The 16,418-nt window shown below is 39.2% G+C and overlaps 1 protein-coding gene across 2 annotated transcripts in view; it reads left to right on the top strand.

The window, feature by feature from the left end:
• PLCB1 (phospholipase C beta 1) overlaps nucleotides 1–16,418 on the top strand; it is a 411,722-nt gene that overhangs the window by 306,478 nt on the left and 88,826 nt on the right. For both annotated transcript variants that reach the window (XM_069850172.1, XM_069850173.1), the window contains exons 13-19: nucleotides 1,541–1,625; nucleotides 2,104–2,281; nucleotides 8,502–8,572; nucleotides 9,180–9,276; nucleotides 13,138–13,222; nucleotides 14,233–14,357; nucleotides 15,344–15,498. In XM_069850172.1, coding sequence (XP_069706273.1) covers nucleotides 1,541–1,625; nucleotides 2,104–2,281; nucleotides 8,502–8,572; nucleotides 9,180–9,276; nucleotides 13,138–13,222; nucleotides 14,233–14,357; nucleotides 15,344–15,498 — 796 coding nt within the window. The remainder of the gene's footprint in view (nucleotides 1–1,540; nucleotides 1,626–2,103; nucleotides 2,282–8,501; nucleotides 8,573–9,179; nucleotides 9,277–13,137; nucleotides 13,223–14,232; nucleotides 14,358–15,343; nucleotides 15,499–16,418) is intronic.

Genomic DNA, 16,418 nt, shown 5'->3' with positions numbered 1-16,418 from the left:
AAAAAAGGAAACTTTTAAAGATACCTAAGTTCAGATGTTACTGATTTTAAACAGGCACATATAGAAAAATACATAGTCATCTAAATTTAGAAAGAGAGTGACTGTAGCACTGAGCTGCCTTTTAAGATGATTTGAGTAGTATTGCTGAGCGGTGTTGCCTGTCTTTAGTCCTAAAAGCCCCTTCACTGATATGCGGGAATTATTTCATTCTTTGGTTGCACTTTGGATAAAATTGATTATTCTATGCACTTTGCATAACATATTTTTTATAAGACGAGTTTACTGAGGTTCTATTTACTTCTAGGGGATGTCATGAAAACTGCTGAAGTAATTTATTGTGGTAAACTGACACTGTTTTTAAATAGAATTTACTTTTTTTAAAAAAAACAAACAACCTAAAATAATTGTTGAGCAGCTCCACCTAGCAGCTTGTTATTACATCCATATCACCAGTATGAAGGCTGTCCTGATGTATTGTTCCCAGTTATATACACGTAACATGCATGCAGTATATAATTATATGCATATAAAATGTAGTTATACCAGCATTTAGCACGGCAATTCTGCAAATTGACATAATGCCTTGTAGCAGAAGCAAATTACATGTATGCTATGACTTCTGCCAGTAAGGATATGTCAGGGGAAATACTTGGGAGTGAGCTGGGGAGAGCAGTGTGAGGGTTTGGTGCAAAGCCAGCACAGGAGCTCTGTGATTGGGCCAGTGCAGTGTCATGGAGTGCGGGACAGAGGTGCACAGGCACTGCACCTGCCTTAAGTGGGCTGACTCAAATAGGGGATGAACAGTGAGCTGAATTTTAGCAGAAAATCTGCAGTAAAACTAACTGCATTTTAAAAATCTGCAGTGAAACTAGCTGCTTCTCTACAAGTGCCCATAACTAATGTGGCTTTGCTGGTTTTAAAACTCAAGTAATATCTTCTGGCACTTCTTTTCTGTAGCTCTGCTTAATGGACATTCTGAGTGGGGTCACAGGTACCCTTGGCTTGGGAAATTTAACAGACATATCTGCACACGAGGCTGCTTTCAGTGTACTTGTTTTGTGGTTTTTGCCTTAGGTCATGTGAGGCAAAAAGAGAAAGAAATTCAACTGGGGACAGGGGGCAGGGGGTGTGAGAAGAATGCCAGGCATGTGTATAAAGTATCATAACAATGAAAATATCTAAACATTGAATTAAAAAGTTGTGTGAAACTGGCCAATTCATCTAACAGTGATTTCCCAAAAGGTAACAATGGACAGCCTCACTTTTTTTTTTGTTTTCCACTGGTTTTTTTTTTTTATTTTCTAGTAGTTCAGCTTCACTGTTACTCAATTAATTAGGACTTTTACTTCGTGTATGATCCTTTTGATAAGCTCAGACGAATCAGAATAATTGCATTATGTATCTAGGTGTCTCTGAAAAATTCACAGCAATTGGATCAGGAAATTATACCTAGTTTAGGGATATTAGATATTCTATTACTTCTGCATTTGCTCTGTAGCATTAGTGGGACTCATTTAATCCTTTCTTTTCTCCTCTTTAGCCCTAAACAACAGGCAAAAATGGCAGAATACTGCAGATTAATATTTGGAGACGCACTGCTTATGGATCCATTGGAAAAATACCCGGTAATATGGTTTGGTATTTTATCAGATCACAAATATCTGTGTGAATTTTTATGGAAGTGTTTCAGTCCTGTGTCATTCTTCATATATGGCCTTTCAAAACAGAGTCTAAAGGTGGGGGCTAAACAACGTGAGCTGTTGATGGTTATGCGTATGATTTCTGATCCAGAGATTGTTCTGATACAGAGTTGTAATCCTCCAAATGCAACTGATTCTCTTAGCTGCCATTTTATAGTATAGGCTTCCATGTTACTTATGTTGGTTGTTACTGTAGGTATTTCATAAGGCATTATTCTTTTCGTCTTAAGCACTCAGTTAGCCCTGTGTCATTTAATGTTGAGGTTGCCTCATGTGCAAGGTGCATTTCATTTTAACAGGACCTATAGAAGTAGAAAATTTATCTTGCGCTGTGTGCCATAGGAAATTGCCATAAGCTTGTCTCTTTTGTTGTTATAACACGTTTCTTTTCATTTTTCACAAGCTTGAACCTGGGGTTCCTCTTCCAAGCCCTATGGATTTAATGTACAAAATTCTGGTGAAGAATAAAAAAAAGTCACATAAGTCTGCAGATGGAAGTGCAAAAAAGAAGCTCTCGGAGCAAGCTTCCAACACATGCAGTGATACCTCTAGTATGTTTGAACCTTCTTCACCTGGAGCAGGTATGACTTGCATCTACAAATATTTCTCCCTAAAACATAAATGCCTAATTACAGCTATAGTTTGATCCATTTACATTGCTTTAGAATGGCAAAGGTACTCCAGTGTACCTCAGTAGGAAACACTAAATGCCATTGATCCAAAAGTCTGAGAAGGCTCATGACTGAGGAATGACTTATGGAGAAACCTAAAGCTCAATGATGTGTACTAACGTTTATCTGCACTTCTTGGGAAGCAGAGCAACCTTCCAACTCATCCACCCTCAGGTGCCTTTTCTGTGTGTCCAAACTCAATACCAAATGTAAATGTTTTCTTTTTTTCTCTTGCCTCCGAGATATGCCTACCATTTGGTGCCCTTTCAGATTTAACCCATTGCAAAGGAGAACTGCTATGGTTCTGTAGTGTCTTAAATTTTAGAGTAACTGTGAATGAGAGATCTGCTCCTCAGGCAGGCAAGGCTTAACCTACTGCTGTCTTGCATTAGTTTGGACCAGGTCACAGACCTCCATGTAAACTGTTATAAGATGGTGCTCTGTTCCAGAGATGGAAACAGGCAAAAACAACACTGCAAACAAATATTTGTTACTGTCAGAAATTGAAGGGAATGTGGCCAGTGGAAAGCAGTGTATTAAATTTACCTTGTCATTATTAGCAGAATTTTTAAAATCAAAAGTTAAATAAAGTTACTGTAATTTAATGCATATATTCTGGTAATGTCTGTAGAATCTGCAGGAGACTGTTGGGTTGGTATGGAAAAATGAGTAAGAGATGGTCTTGATCCTGAAGAGCTTAAAACCTAACTAGAAAAGGCAAAGAGAAGTGCAGAGAAACAGATAAAGTAAGGATTTGCTCTAAACCACAGGAAGAGATTAGCAGCAGGACAAACAACATAATTGGAATATCCTAATTCCCAGCTCTGCTGGAATAGGAGTTCAGTACCATCTGGCATTAAAAAAAACTTTTTCTATTGTTTCTAATTTTTTTTCTAAACTCTGATTAATTGACCTAAAAGTTTTCATGCTGACAGTTTGCCTCAAGCTGAATTAAAAAAAATAAAAATCTGTATTTGTGGATAACATTGTTCGTTCTATTAGAAGTCAAGAAAGAGTTTTCAGCTATCGTGTTAAGAAACTCTGAAAAGGGCATGCTTTGGAGTAGGGCTTGGATTTCAAAGAAAGATTCATCCTAGAGTCAGGAATTATTTAATATTATTTTCTTGATTTGCTTTAGGCAAATCCCAAGCAACAGAAAAATAAGTGTGCGTGTGCCAATTGACTTTTTTCCAGCACTTGAAATCCGCTCTGGATTCCTAGTGCTACATTTTGTTAAGAGCACATAGTGAGAACCCAGTGCGAAGTGTATGTCTTTTGCTGTGTGTTTTCTTGTGAGTGCCTGATCTGCATAGAGGGTAACAGCTTTCTCTTTCAGGACCCTCTCTGTGAGCTTTTACAGGAAAAGGCTTGGGCCATGAATCTCGATGTTGATGATGCAGGGGAGGAGGGTCAGTCCCATAAAACTGTGTGTAAATTTACAAATTAACTGTGAATATTTATGTCAGTATTACCTGAATGACAGCCTCTGTTAACTATAGATTACGAAGATGAACGTTTACAAATTAGAAAATACTAGAACTGAGATGGCAAAATTTATGTGGTCACTTGGTTCGTCTGTGACTGCCAAAATACATTACTTGTAATCCTTCTGACAGCCATTGTTTCTCCATTAGAACCTATGCTTATTTTGGAGAATGCAATTAGTCAATATTGTTTTTCTCTCTGTAACTCAGTACTTGATCCTGGATCCTCGTCTTGCAGTGAATTTCTCTGGGGGTATCCAGGCTGCATATGAGCACTCAACAAGCAGCAGTGACTTTATCTGTACAATACCCATGGGAAGTGGAATAATATTAAGCCAGTCTTATCTAAGGATATCTGAGTCTGAGAGAGCTTAAGATGAGTTTAGGGGTTACTGATAAGGAACATCCAGGATCTGATTTTTCAAGAATACTTTGAATTTCTAAGTATTCAGAGCAATGCTCCAGAGATTTGGGGCACAGGTACAGCTATAAGCACACAGCATTTCTGTAAATCAGATGCCAGCTTTCTGTTTGTGAGCACTGAAAAAAGAGTTATTCAACATTTTGTAGGACCTCTGTGACAAGATTCAGTGAAGAGCATGGTTCCATGGGGCAGTGGTCAACAGTCACCATGACACCTTTCTTTTCACTGCCTCATTCCTGTGTGCATCTCAATATCAGCAACATGTAATGCTGTAGCACTGCAGACATTATGCTCCCCTATACCGAGTACCAATTTCTTTCTGGAGCATAAGCAGAACAATGCAATGGAAAACTCACTAGGAAGCGTAATTCTTAACATTTCTTAACATTACCTGTTTCAATTCTCCAACCTTAATATAATATTCAAATTTAGAAAGTTGAGTGTATTATTCAAGGAACTCTTTTTGTGTTGTGTAGCTCCTGTCAGAATTATTGCTGATCTGTAGGAGAAAGTTGTGCTGATTTCACCTTTCTGAGATTTTAAATGAAATTTTTCACAGCGGTACAAAAAATATGCAGATTCATACTTCAGTTGATAGCAAGCTTCACTGTGTCTTACTCTGCTTGAGATCAGATGTAAACCCAAATAAACCACTCTTTTGATATGTTTATAAAACATACCATATGAAAGCTAAGTGGTAGTGATATAATAGCAATAATTAAAATAATTCTGCAACGAGCATTGCAGAATGGCTTGCAAAATGTTCATGAGAAGTAACTTCAGGAGGGTACAATACCTGTCAGTGGAAAACACTTCCACTAAAGATACAGCAAAGCTGGCAAAGCAGAAAAAGAGCTTCTGAGATAACACTTGTGAGATAGATTGTCATTTTGGTAAACAAGTATCTTAGGCCTGGCTGGTTTAGCGCAGTGAAGAGAAGTAAATAAACAAGATTTTCCAAGTTAGATTACACTGCAAAGAGAACGGTAGCAGTTCTGCAGGTGCACACATCGTACCCTTGTACCCAAAGTATTCCTATACTGAAAATAGTCAAAACTTGCTAATTGAGCAGTATTCAAGTTTTCAAGCAAATTGTTAGTTTCTCAGTGGTAGGATGACATTTTTGTCAGAGTGCTGCAAGGAAAGAGTCTTGGGAACACACAGAGAGGGTACAATTGGCTCCATTGTTTCATGATGACTAAATAGAAACCTGGATGAAAAGTTCTAGGCACAATGTATGTAAATGCGTCAGTAGATTGCTGCTGCATGACAGCTGAGGCTGTGGTCCACTGTTTCAAAATAAAATGTTTTAGCAAACTGAATAAAGTTCTTTTTTTTTCTATTTGAAAAATCAGCAATTGCTGCTGTATAGCCTGTGGAAAAGCAAAAAGCAATTCCCTCCTCACCCAAGATGCTGATGGCTGCCTAAATGTTATAGAGCTGACAACCTGCACCAGCAAGTACCACATTTATAATCCATTCTGGCTGTTATTTTAAAGGTGTCTGAGAAAGCAGATTACCAAAGTCCTCTGAATTTCAAGCGATGTGTAACCTTTCATTTTATTGGGCTCTCAATATCTGTCATGCTGCTGAGGTGTGGTGAGAATGGATAATATTTAACACGCTGCTTCTTCTGTCCTTGGTAACAGGGATTTGGCTTGTCATTCCCCGCTCTTCTCTCCTAATAATCTTTCATTCAGTATTGCTCTGTTGAACCCCTCTACCCATCAGCTGGGATTCAACCTGCTTTGTCCACTTGCTACATTGCCCAACGAGCACTTCTGTGCTTACCCACACTGCCCTACTCATTAGCAGCAGCTTTTCGATAAATCCTTGAAACTGTCCTATTGCTCCGCAGAGAAGTTTCCTGTGCCCTTCTGCCTATGAGCAGTTAACAGTATCTCTGTTAAAACTTACATGTTGTAGTAGGCAGCAACACCTTTTTATTTCTTGATATTCTTCGGTCTGCCTCTGTCCATGGGCAGGCTTGTCTTATATTGGAGGGCAAGCCTTTGGAGTGGGGCTCTCCATTTTCACTATATTTGTATGCTGCATCAGAGCACAGAGAGGTCTTGTCCTGACCTGGCTTTGTAGTCCCATCTAAATGCAAGTATTAATTATGCCATTACAGCTAGCTGTTGCTTAGAAAAGCTCATGGGCACATACTGGACTTGACCTGCAGCACAGCTGCATATGCCAGCCTGCTGCAGTGTCTCTGCCTTCCTGGGAAGTGATAGGAATGATGCCATGAGCCTGATCCCACCACCACTGCGGGAGGGAGAGCATGAAGGTGTCCAAAGTACAAGCATCTCCTCAGTGTGACCAAGGCTTGCTCTAACTTTATGTCCCAACAATGCAACGGGAAAAGAAGGTTGAGTTTGAGTGTAGGCCCATGCTGCTGGGTAAAGGGTAATGCAGATGTAGGCATACTTTCTAAAACACTATTTTTTAATTCTGTATTCACAATCCTTTGTATTATTTGTCCCAGTTTTGCTGTCTGATGCAGAACTTGAAAATGAGTTCTGATCTCCTTGGGAGTCTCCCTGTTAAATATTTTTAAATAAAGGAATAATATGTTGCACACTTTCCCCCTGGAGACTTCTAGCAAGCATAAACTATCATCTACCTTGTATCTCAGTAGTACGAGTTGGCTGAAATCTACCCATTCCCCCCATTTTGTGGACTATGAGAAGTGTTATTTTGCCAATCTGGTGAAATCAATTGAGAGCTTCCCATCCAAAGATTCCAAATCCTGTGAGAGCTCGGCTGGTTCTTTGCAATATGTTTAGGTTCCCTGAGCCATCCCTTGAGCCTGTTGAGCAATGATGTTATTTTCTTCAATGAAATGTTCAGGAAGAAATGTATTCGTGAATAAAAGCCTGACATTTCAACATCTACATCTGGAAGGAAATGCAACCCGGGTAGTCATCATTTGGTTGTGAAAGGCACACTCATTATTTAGATCATATGTGCTCTCCATGCTCAGAAGGGGCCCACTGGGCATGATTCAAGGCCTGCTGGAACAAAGAGGAATTTCTTTATTGACTCAGTAGGCCTTGGATTAGACCCTAAATTGGCAGGAGGAACTGAGACTGAATTACCATTCTCTGGAGAGTTTGGGAATGCTGCACAGTGGTTAGATTTTTGTGCTGCCAAAATAAAATTGCCACTGCTGAAGACAGATGAAAGGTTTGTGGAATAAATTCTTCAAGGTTACTTGTCAGTCTTATAGGTAACTGCAGTATAAGTTAAACCTTCTTTTCCAGAGTTTTAAGATGCACACTTTATGACAGCCAAACCCACAGGAGGAGTGACAAAAGAGAAAGATAAGCGCGATAACCCTTAATGGTTTAGTTTCTGATGCAAACAAATCAAAACATTTTGGAGTGAGGGGTTGCATTCTTTAGTTAACAATAAAGAGTCTGTGTCTTACTCATAGGAATTTGATGTGTACACCACAATTGGAAGCAAGGCTTAAAATGTGTTGTGTTCGGTCCCATTTACTCCATCAGTACATTTTCAGGGAAAGGATGAGCCTTATGCATCTTCTTCCAATTCTTTGATTTGCACTGCCCTCAGCTGGTGTATTTGAGCCGTGCCGCCAGAGTCCTAGCAGCAGGGCACACCTTGCTGGAATTGATGTCAACCTATTGCATCTGGGCTCCTGTGACTGTTCCTGCCAGCTGTGCTAGCTCAGGTACATGTGCTGTGGAACATTCAGAACTGATAGATTTTGCTGAACAGTTCTAGCTACCACAGCACATGAGAATCTCATGAATTTTCATGTGTGGTTTCTCTACCCCATGCGTGCTGTCATGTGTGCGCTGCATGGAGAAAATGACAGCATTCAGAGAGGGATCTCACAAACTCCAGGGCTGTGCCGCAAGCATGGGAATGTTTCTTCAGAGTAAATTGTGATATTGTACCCACACACTGTGCACACTGTGACGCTCTTACCTCAATGCTGGTGCCTACTCCATGATTTCCAAACACTGAGTGTCCAGCAGCTGTAAATGAAGAGCTTTTGTTTGACAATAAGAGCTTATCAATGCTGAGGATGGATGAAACCCTTGAGACAATGTATTTGATTTGTGCCGTGACAAAAAAACACATATATTAGATGGCCTCCTTTAGGCAATGCTGTTTGCACATCTTTCTCAAATATATCACTGGTATTTATAACTATTGCTTCAATAATTATCTTCTGCTTAAAACTTTTCAGGTGAAGCAGAGATTGAGAGCGATGATGATGATGACTATGATGATGACTGTAAAAAGTCGTCGATGGATGAAGTAAGAATGTAGATCCGTTTTATGGTGATGGATCGGTTCCAGCAGTTGTGGGTTGGATTGTGGTACGAGGAGTGGGACTACCATCTAGTGGAGAAAGGGAGGCAGAGCACTGGGAAGGACACCACCAACTTTCTGAAGTTGGCTTACTAATCTGTTTGGAAACACACGTTTGCTTTGTTTATTTATATTTTCATTTACTAAAGAATAAGAATTAATAGCAGAATAGCTGATCAGTTTTAGACAAATGTGTATTTAGCATTTTTGGAAGAAAAACTTATCATCAAAAACTTAGAGCTATATTTATTATTTATCCAACAGTACCAATAAATGTGCTCAGTGTTATGCATATGTAAAGGCAATGCAGTCCCTTCCCTAGGAGCCACATAAAAAGAATGAGTACAGAAGCAGTTTAATTATACATTTAAATTTTATAGCAAATTTTCTTTTTTTTTACTATGTAAAGCTCCCTGTGTGAAGCACTGACTTCACTAAGCCAGGATCAGTGCAAGATATCGTGGTTGACAGAAAACTTGGCTTTGGTATTTGTGGTCTCTGATAGCCACCATGAACAGGTCAAAAGTGCAACACTTTGCCTTCTCTGTCCTAGGGTACTGCTGGAAGTGAGGCCATGGCCACAGAAGAGATGTCTAACCTGGTAAACTACATTCAGCCTGTGAAGTTTGAGTCATTTGAAGTATCAAAAAGTGAGTAAGCTAAGCATGAGTAACATCTTACACTGGAAATTACCTAGCAAGTGTTTGGAATAAAGATCTGATGGAACAATACTTGGCTTTCTCTGCTTAGGGACAGGCATATGGACAGAAGATGTTCCCTTGGTATCCAGCCAAGTAAATACATATTTATTTTGAAACCTGCATTAGTTTAAATATCAAACTTCATCAACAGTAAGCATGCTGCCATTTTAAAAACATTTTTGAAAATGTATTTACATTGTCTTTGTTGTCTGTGACTGAAGAGTAGTGTAAGCGATTTGTGAAAGGTGATCATGAATATTCCTTTTGATTGAGCAAGTCCTTTATAGTTTGCCTGTGCTACATTTTTAGAAGGTTCGGTGTAAGCAGTGTCTGTCCTTCCCCATATGCAAATTCACTCATTCCTGCCTCTTTGTGTTGTATAGAAAAGGCCATACTTTTAGCCCCAGCTGGCTTTTACAGAAGATGACTTGCTAGGAATGCAGTCAGTAGCATCTCAGTAAACACTGCAGCATCTTTTCTTTCTTGGTGCAGAATCCCCTGCTGTTTGCCTGCCCTTTTTCAATTTGCTTTGACACATTGCAGTATGCTTCTGGAGCTTTTTAGTCAAAGAAGTGTATAGCATTTTAATTAATTATGGATTGTGGAAGCTTGGCAGAGGGCATGTAGTTAGTGCCTAAGTTCTGATCTCTATACACGATTTTGGATTTACTCATCATGAATAGTAAATGTAAAAGAAGTTATCCACCTGTTCATTTGTGTGTGACTATTTATACGGACATACCCACGAGCATTTACAAAACCATGCAGAGAGCTATCCTTTTCCCTATAGCTGCATCCTTTTGGATGTTTATAATCACCTCTGGCTCTAATGAGAATTACAAGAACACAGCAGGAAGGAGATATTCCTTCTGGGAAGGAAGCCATGTGAATCCTGGTAGGACAAATTGATGCAGCTGTTGTCAAATTGTCTTGTGTAGATTTCTTCTGTTCACATGCTTGTGTATTTCAGAGTTTTGCCTTTTGTAAAGAACTGCTGATGTCCAGATTGTTTATCCTAGGTCTTGATGTGACCTTTGATCAATCATACTGGTTTTGTGAACTTCTAATGTTAAGGAATTAATATTTTGGGTATTTTTGTTGAAAAAATCATCATGTGGAAAATTTGGCCAGTTTGTTAAGGCCTTACAAGGTAAACATTACTGGCTGGTTAAAGCAATGCGCACTGTAGCGTGACTTGCGGGTTCTGATCTTTATCCTGGCCTGGACTTACTGCTGGACCTTCATTAAATTCAGTTCAATGAGGATTGTTTTTTAATTTTCTCCCTATCCAGTTGTTGCCCAGATTTTGGTTTTGTTCACCTGACTACTTTTCCATAACTGTAGAGCTCCACACTTGTTTTTTATACAGTATGGTTGTTTCAGTGTTACAGCATTTTTCTAATATTTTCCAATTCAGAATTTGGTTTCTATTGTGATCCTTGCCTCCATGTTGATAGCAGCACCTCACTGCTTCTGTCATTTACGCGTATAGAAGTGCATTTTCTGGTCTTGGATCCAACTTGTTAACAGAAAAGTTGAATGGCACTGGATCTGTAACAGTCCTGATTGCCCTCACTAGATATGCTCCATCTCTCTGACAGCAGGTAGCTGTAACTCTGTTTTTTCAAGATTTTTCAGATAGTTTTCAACAAGTTCTTTTTCCACTCCTTCTGATAAGACAGCACAGTGTAATGTATCACAAAAGAGAAATGTCTCCTGCATGGATTTTTCTTCAAAGGGTATGTTTTTTAATCCTCTCCAGATGCTACAAGGAAATCAATGATTGAATCATAGAATGGTTTGGGTTGGAAGGGACCTTTAAAGGTCATCTAGTCCAACCTCCCTGCAAGCAGGGGCATCTTCAACTACATTGGGTTGGTCAGAGCCCCATCCAATCTGATCTTGAATTGTTCTTATTTTAATTAGGAGTTTGATTAAGCTCTGGACATCTAGTAAGCAAGTAATTTAGCAGCTACGAGTTCTGGTTTCAAACAGATGCTCTACTTCAAGACAAGGCTGAGGGATACAGTATATTACTACAACAAATTCTGGCACCTATATTCTAAACAGAATAAAATCACTGTATATGTATGTTGTTAGTGCTATCTCATTAATAATAGGAAAGGATGAAATAAGAATAATCTCAGTGCCCTTATAAGGGGCTGAGATGAAGATGAGCTGGCTGAAACTGAGGCTAGAGAAATATATGATATTGCTTGTTGGGAAGGGACAGAAGTGATGGAGGGGGAGCCTCTAGGGAATGGCAAGGATCTTTCACCATTCAGAGATAACAGATATGAATAATGGCAGTAGCCTAAAGGTTGCTAATTAGAAATAGGAACCACAATAAAGTCTGAGTCCCATCTCTCTTCGAGGGAAAGAACACCATGGTCATCCTCTGACTCTTCAACATACGCTGTGAATAGTTACTAGCCCACAATCTGGCAGCACATTTTCCTGTCCCCTGCATCCAAACAATCTAATTCCTTACTTCTTTGGATCCACTGTTTCCTTTTTTGGCTTCCTGTAAGGAAGGCAACCCTTTGTTTCCGTCCTGCTTCTCTCTGCAAGACAAGTGCTTTTGTTCAGTTTTATCACTCTCCTGCTGCTTCGCAGTTTGCCTTCAAGGAGCCAGCCAGGCTGTCCTCCTGGCCATCCCTGGACTACTGCAGCACAATCACTTCCAAAACAGATGAGGGCAAGCCTTTTCTCTGCCTTATTGCTTGCTTTCCATAAAGTAGTGAGGCTAGAGTTTGTTTTTCAACTCAGGCATTGTTTACCTCATTTTTAAAGAGAGCAGTGCTGAGATATCTAATGGATGTGACCTCCCAGCACTGTGGCCCCTTCTAGACAATCTACACGGCTCATTCTGATGAAATGGGAAGCTGTTATTTTATAGGAACCTTTACCTTCTGTACAAAAGTGTTAAGAAAAAAAATACTGATGCTAGAAGTGTCTTGTCTTAGGCTCTCTGCTACAGCATGTGGCATGGGTACGTTGAAAGGCTGTGCACACATCGGGCAAATGTAATAAATGATACACAAATTAATGTTTAATCCCACTGAGTTACAAGCTTAGAAGGAGCTTTTCACTGCTGTCAGGTCAGAAGGCTTGACGAAGTTAAAGAGGTCATGAAAGCTCCATATCAGCCTGAGGTTAGGTCTGAAGACCTGCTGGTAACAGGAGTATACCTTCTGGCTTGATTAGAGCGCAGTGTTGTCATGACTTTGAGACAGATGTGACCTTACTCTGGTACACTGAATATAACGGGAACCGCTGTAGGCACAGCTAGCACACTGCTTAGTTTAGCCTGATATGGACATTAGTTACTATAGCTTCAAATTGGCTCAAAGACCTTGCATCTGCCCACTAAGATAATCTAAAGATCCCCTCTGTGTTCCCCACAAAAGCTGCTGTATTGCCTCTATGTCTCACCTGGGAGCTTTGGGCTCTACCCCTCAAATATATCAACATGGTACTTTGCAAGCAAACTTGAGAGATCTCTGCGTGTGCACCAACTTTCTTTTGCCTGCAGCTGGTACTGTAGCAATCTGAGGCAGTACCAGTGCCCTTAATTTGGGCACTGCTCATTTGAGTTCAGAGCAAGCTGTTGAATGCATTCAGAGCTTGCTCGCTTCTATCAGCGAATGATTACATAGGTGAATTCATTGAGGCCAAGGCGAAATGACCTGGTGAGCAGTGGACAGGATAAGGGGACTGAATCTAAACCAGTTGTTTGCAGCTCATGCATCACGTATGATTTCACACTCTAATGTGTCACTGTTTTTTCTCTCCCTTTTAAACTTTCAGAACGCAACAAAAGTTTTGAAATGTCTTCCTTTGTGGAAACCAAAGGGCTTGAGCAACTCACAAAGTCTCCTGTGGAATTTGTGGAGTATCCTTGACTTTCAGAAAGTTGTTTTCTTAGCCTTTCTGTATCTGAGATCAGGGCTTTATTGAAATTTGGAGACAGGAGTTGGGGAAATGAAATTTATAGATTAGACTGTCTTCCTAGATGAATGAATTGGCCTGAGTTCTGATGAGCTAATTTAAAAGCTGTCATGAGTCCTCGTGCTGTGGGCTAGGACAATAGGGAATAGGCATAAACTACGTATTGAAGACCTGCTACTTTGTATTCTCATTGTTGAATTTATCATCCATGAACAAATTATCAGAATGTGGCTGACTTGGTTTTTTGCGAAGTCATACAGGAAAGCTTGCTTTCCCATCATGCCTGTAGTTCTAAGAGCACTGAGCTGTTTTATTGCCACACAATTATTTTTTCTTCTTCTTTCTTTTCTTTTTAAGTTTTTTTATTTAACTTTTAAAGAAAAGATAAGGAGCATTCTGTTTAGACCTTTCCATGTTTCACAGTGGCTCTCATGATGGCTGTAGTTAAGAATGAATGGTCGAGGTAAAATAGTGCCTCAAAGACTAATGGAAAGCTATTTCCACAGATAACCTGCAGCATGTTCTCAACTCAAAGATTTGTGGAGTCAACTATAAGAAGAGCACACTCATCATTTCTGTCTGTGTGTAGAGACAAATTCTGATGCACATTCCAGAACAGCACTTGCTTTTTTAACTGAGCACCTCTCCCTGCAATTGAGGAAGATTCACTGTTTGCAGCTATTTGCTTCTGTAAATGCAAACTTATGAAAATTCCAAATTTATAACCATAATGGTAAATGGAATTTTACGAATGCTATCTATTTACATGTTAAGCCTGTGCAATTTCCACCTACGAAATGGTGGATGGATGACTGAAAGCATTGTGGTTGCAGAAATCCAGTGAGAAACTCACTGCTGTTCTGTAAAGATCGCCTGCTGTTCAGTCTTGCAGTTGTGCCTCTCTGCAAAGTGCTTTTTGTCACGCATACTATATCTTAACTACTCACCATTTAGATACAACAAAATGCAACTAAGCCGAATTTACCCAAAGGGAACCCGTGTAGATTCTTCAAACTACATGCCACAAGTCTTTTGGAACGCTGGCTGCCAAATGGTTGCGCTTAACTTCCAAACTGTAGGTAAGTTATGCTAGTCTCTGGATTTTGTAAGCTATACATTTCCACTTCTCTGATACAGTTTCTGATTCATAGGTGGGAAAGGGTATAAGCATCAAAAGATATCTAGTGATTAAATGATACTAAAGAGCTGTTAATTAACATTTTTAACACAATTTGATTTGGTTGCGTCTGTTTTTTTAACTAAGAATAGCTAGTATAGTACATGTAAATAATGTTCTCCAAATTGTCATCATTTATAAGTAGTTACCACCGAGCAGCATTTGAGATATGGCAGGGATTTTTTAGCTTTGTCTTTCAAAATCTCAGTTTATGAAGATGTAAGGGACTTAGACAGCAAATTCCACATTAAAACATGAATCTGTAAGAAATAGGCTCCTTCATGCACAAGTCACTTTTGAAATAAGGTGTGTTGTCTTCTAAGGCTATGTCTATTCTGAGACATATGAACATTTCCACCTACTGGATCCCAGGACTTATCCTGGCCATGTCCTGCCTCTAGGCATATGGTGCTATGTTGTCATTCCCTTTTTCCTTTCCAGTTGTGCCCATGTACACACCACCCTTCCATGGAAAGCCACTAAGGCTGGAAGTCCGCAGAGTAATAGAACCCTCTTTGAGCCTATTTCCACCCAGTCTCTGATGCTAGAAGGTGTTAGGAACATAAATACTCTGCTCAGTCAGATATGAAAATACAAGACTGAGGGACTGAAAACCTAATTTTCAAGGCTTCTTTCTTTTAAAATTTCAAAGTACTATCTATTGAGTAGTCTCTGAATGATGTCTTATGAATGTATTTTTCTTTTCGAAAGAATGCAAGAAAGTTTCTGCGATCACATCTAAAACCTCTTCTACCAAGCAACAATATGCCATAAATAACTGTTTACATTAGAGTTTCTTTGAAGTTGCAATGAATAGTATTATTTTGTTGCTTTTTAAAATTGTTATCTAACCAGAATGTTATTCTTATCAATATTTTTAATGCTTAGATTTGTCTATGCAAATAAACATGGGAATGTACGAGTACAATGGCAAAAGTGGATACAGGTTAAAGCCAGAATTCATGAGAAGACCAGACAAACACTTTGATCCATTTACTGAAAGTATAGTGGATGGAATAGTAGCTAACACCTTGTCTGTCAAGGTATGTATGCAGCTGGTAAAACTGCTCTCATGACAACGTTAGAGCATAGATATATTTCTGTTATGCAGTAGCCTAGCAGATGACCGGATGAAGTCAAGAAAATAAAATGCATTTCACTTCATGGAGTGGCATTTCATTTTTAAATTGTAGAAGATCTTCTGCCTTACAGTTCATATAAATAAATAAATGTATTTTTATTATAAGTATTCTTTTCCGTAGAAGTAAGTGGGAAATTAATGGATTTAAAGAGTAGTTTGACTGGTTTTTTTAGTAGCAAAGAGCTGAATTTAAAACACTTCTAAAAACTATTGCGAGGTGGTAGGTTGCACGGGAACAGCTAGAACAGTACACTGCGTGATATAAGTTTTCTGGTTCCCTTTAACTTCTCCAGCAGAACTGTCGAACCATGAATGTCAGCTACAGTTCATTGCAGTTCATTGCATTACAGTTCATTCCTTTTTAAGGACCTCTAATGAAGTTCAAGGACCACCAGGAATCTGCAAATTGACAACTACTTGTATGATTGTTTGGAGGGACAGATTGTATTTGCTATAACAGGATCACAAATATATAGTTAATATATCTCTAGTTATAAAAACATAAATTTTCTGAATTCCTGTTATTCCTTTAATGGACTTGCACATTAGGACAGTGTTTGTATTATAGAATCCACCTGCAAAATACCCTCCTGTTTTCTTTAGAGAAAGCAAGTATTTCCTCTCAGGGTGCAGACAGAAGTGTAGCAGAGCAGTGCTAGGAGGGGTATGAGTAAAGTAATAATCTGATGACATGCATGGTAAAAAAGATGACTGTAGGCAACCTGTAATCATGGAGGCTTGCAGTTCCTCCTCTGAATTTAGAGGCACTTTCTTCTGTAATTTTAGTATATGGAGGTGGAAGTCATTTAATAGCTATTAGGA

This window comes from Phaenicophaeus curvirostris, chromosome 2, assembly GCF_032191515.1.
Source record: "Phaenicophaeus curvirostris isolate KB17595 chromosome 2, BPBGC_Pcur_1.0, whole genome shotgun sequence".
Taxonomy (NCBI): domain Eukaryota; kingdom Metazoa; phylum Chordata; class Aves; order Cuculiformes; family Cuculidae; genus Phaenicophaeus; species Phaenicophaeus curvirostris.
Note: the sequence above shows the minus strand (reverse complement) of the source record. Positions and strands in the feature narration are given on the sequence as shown.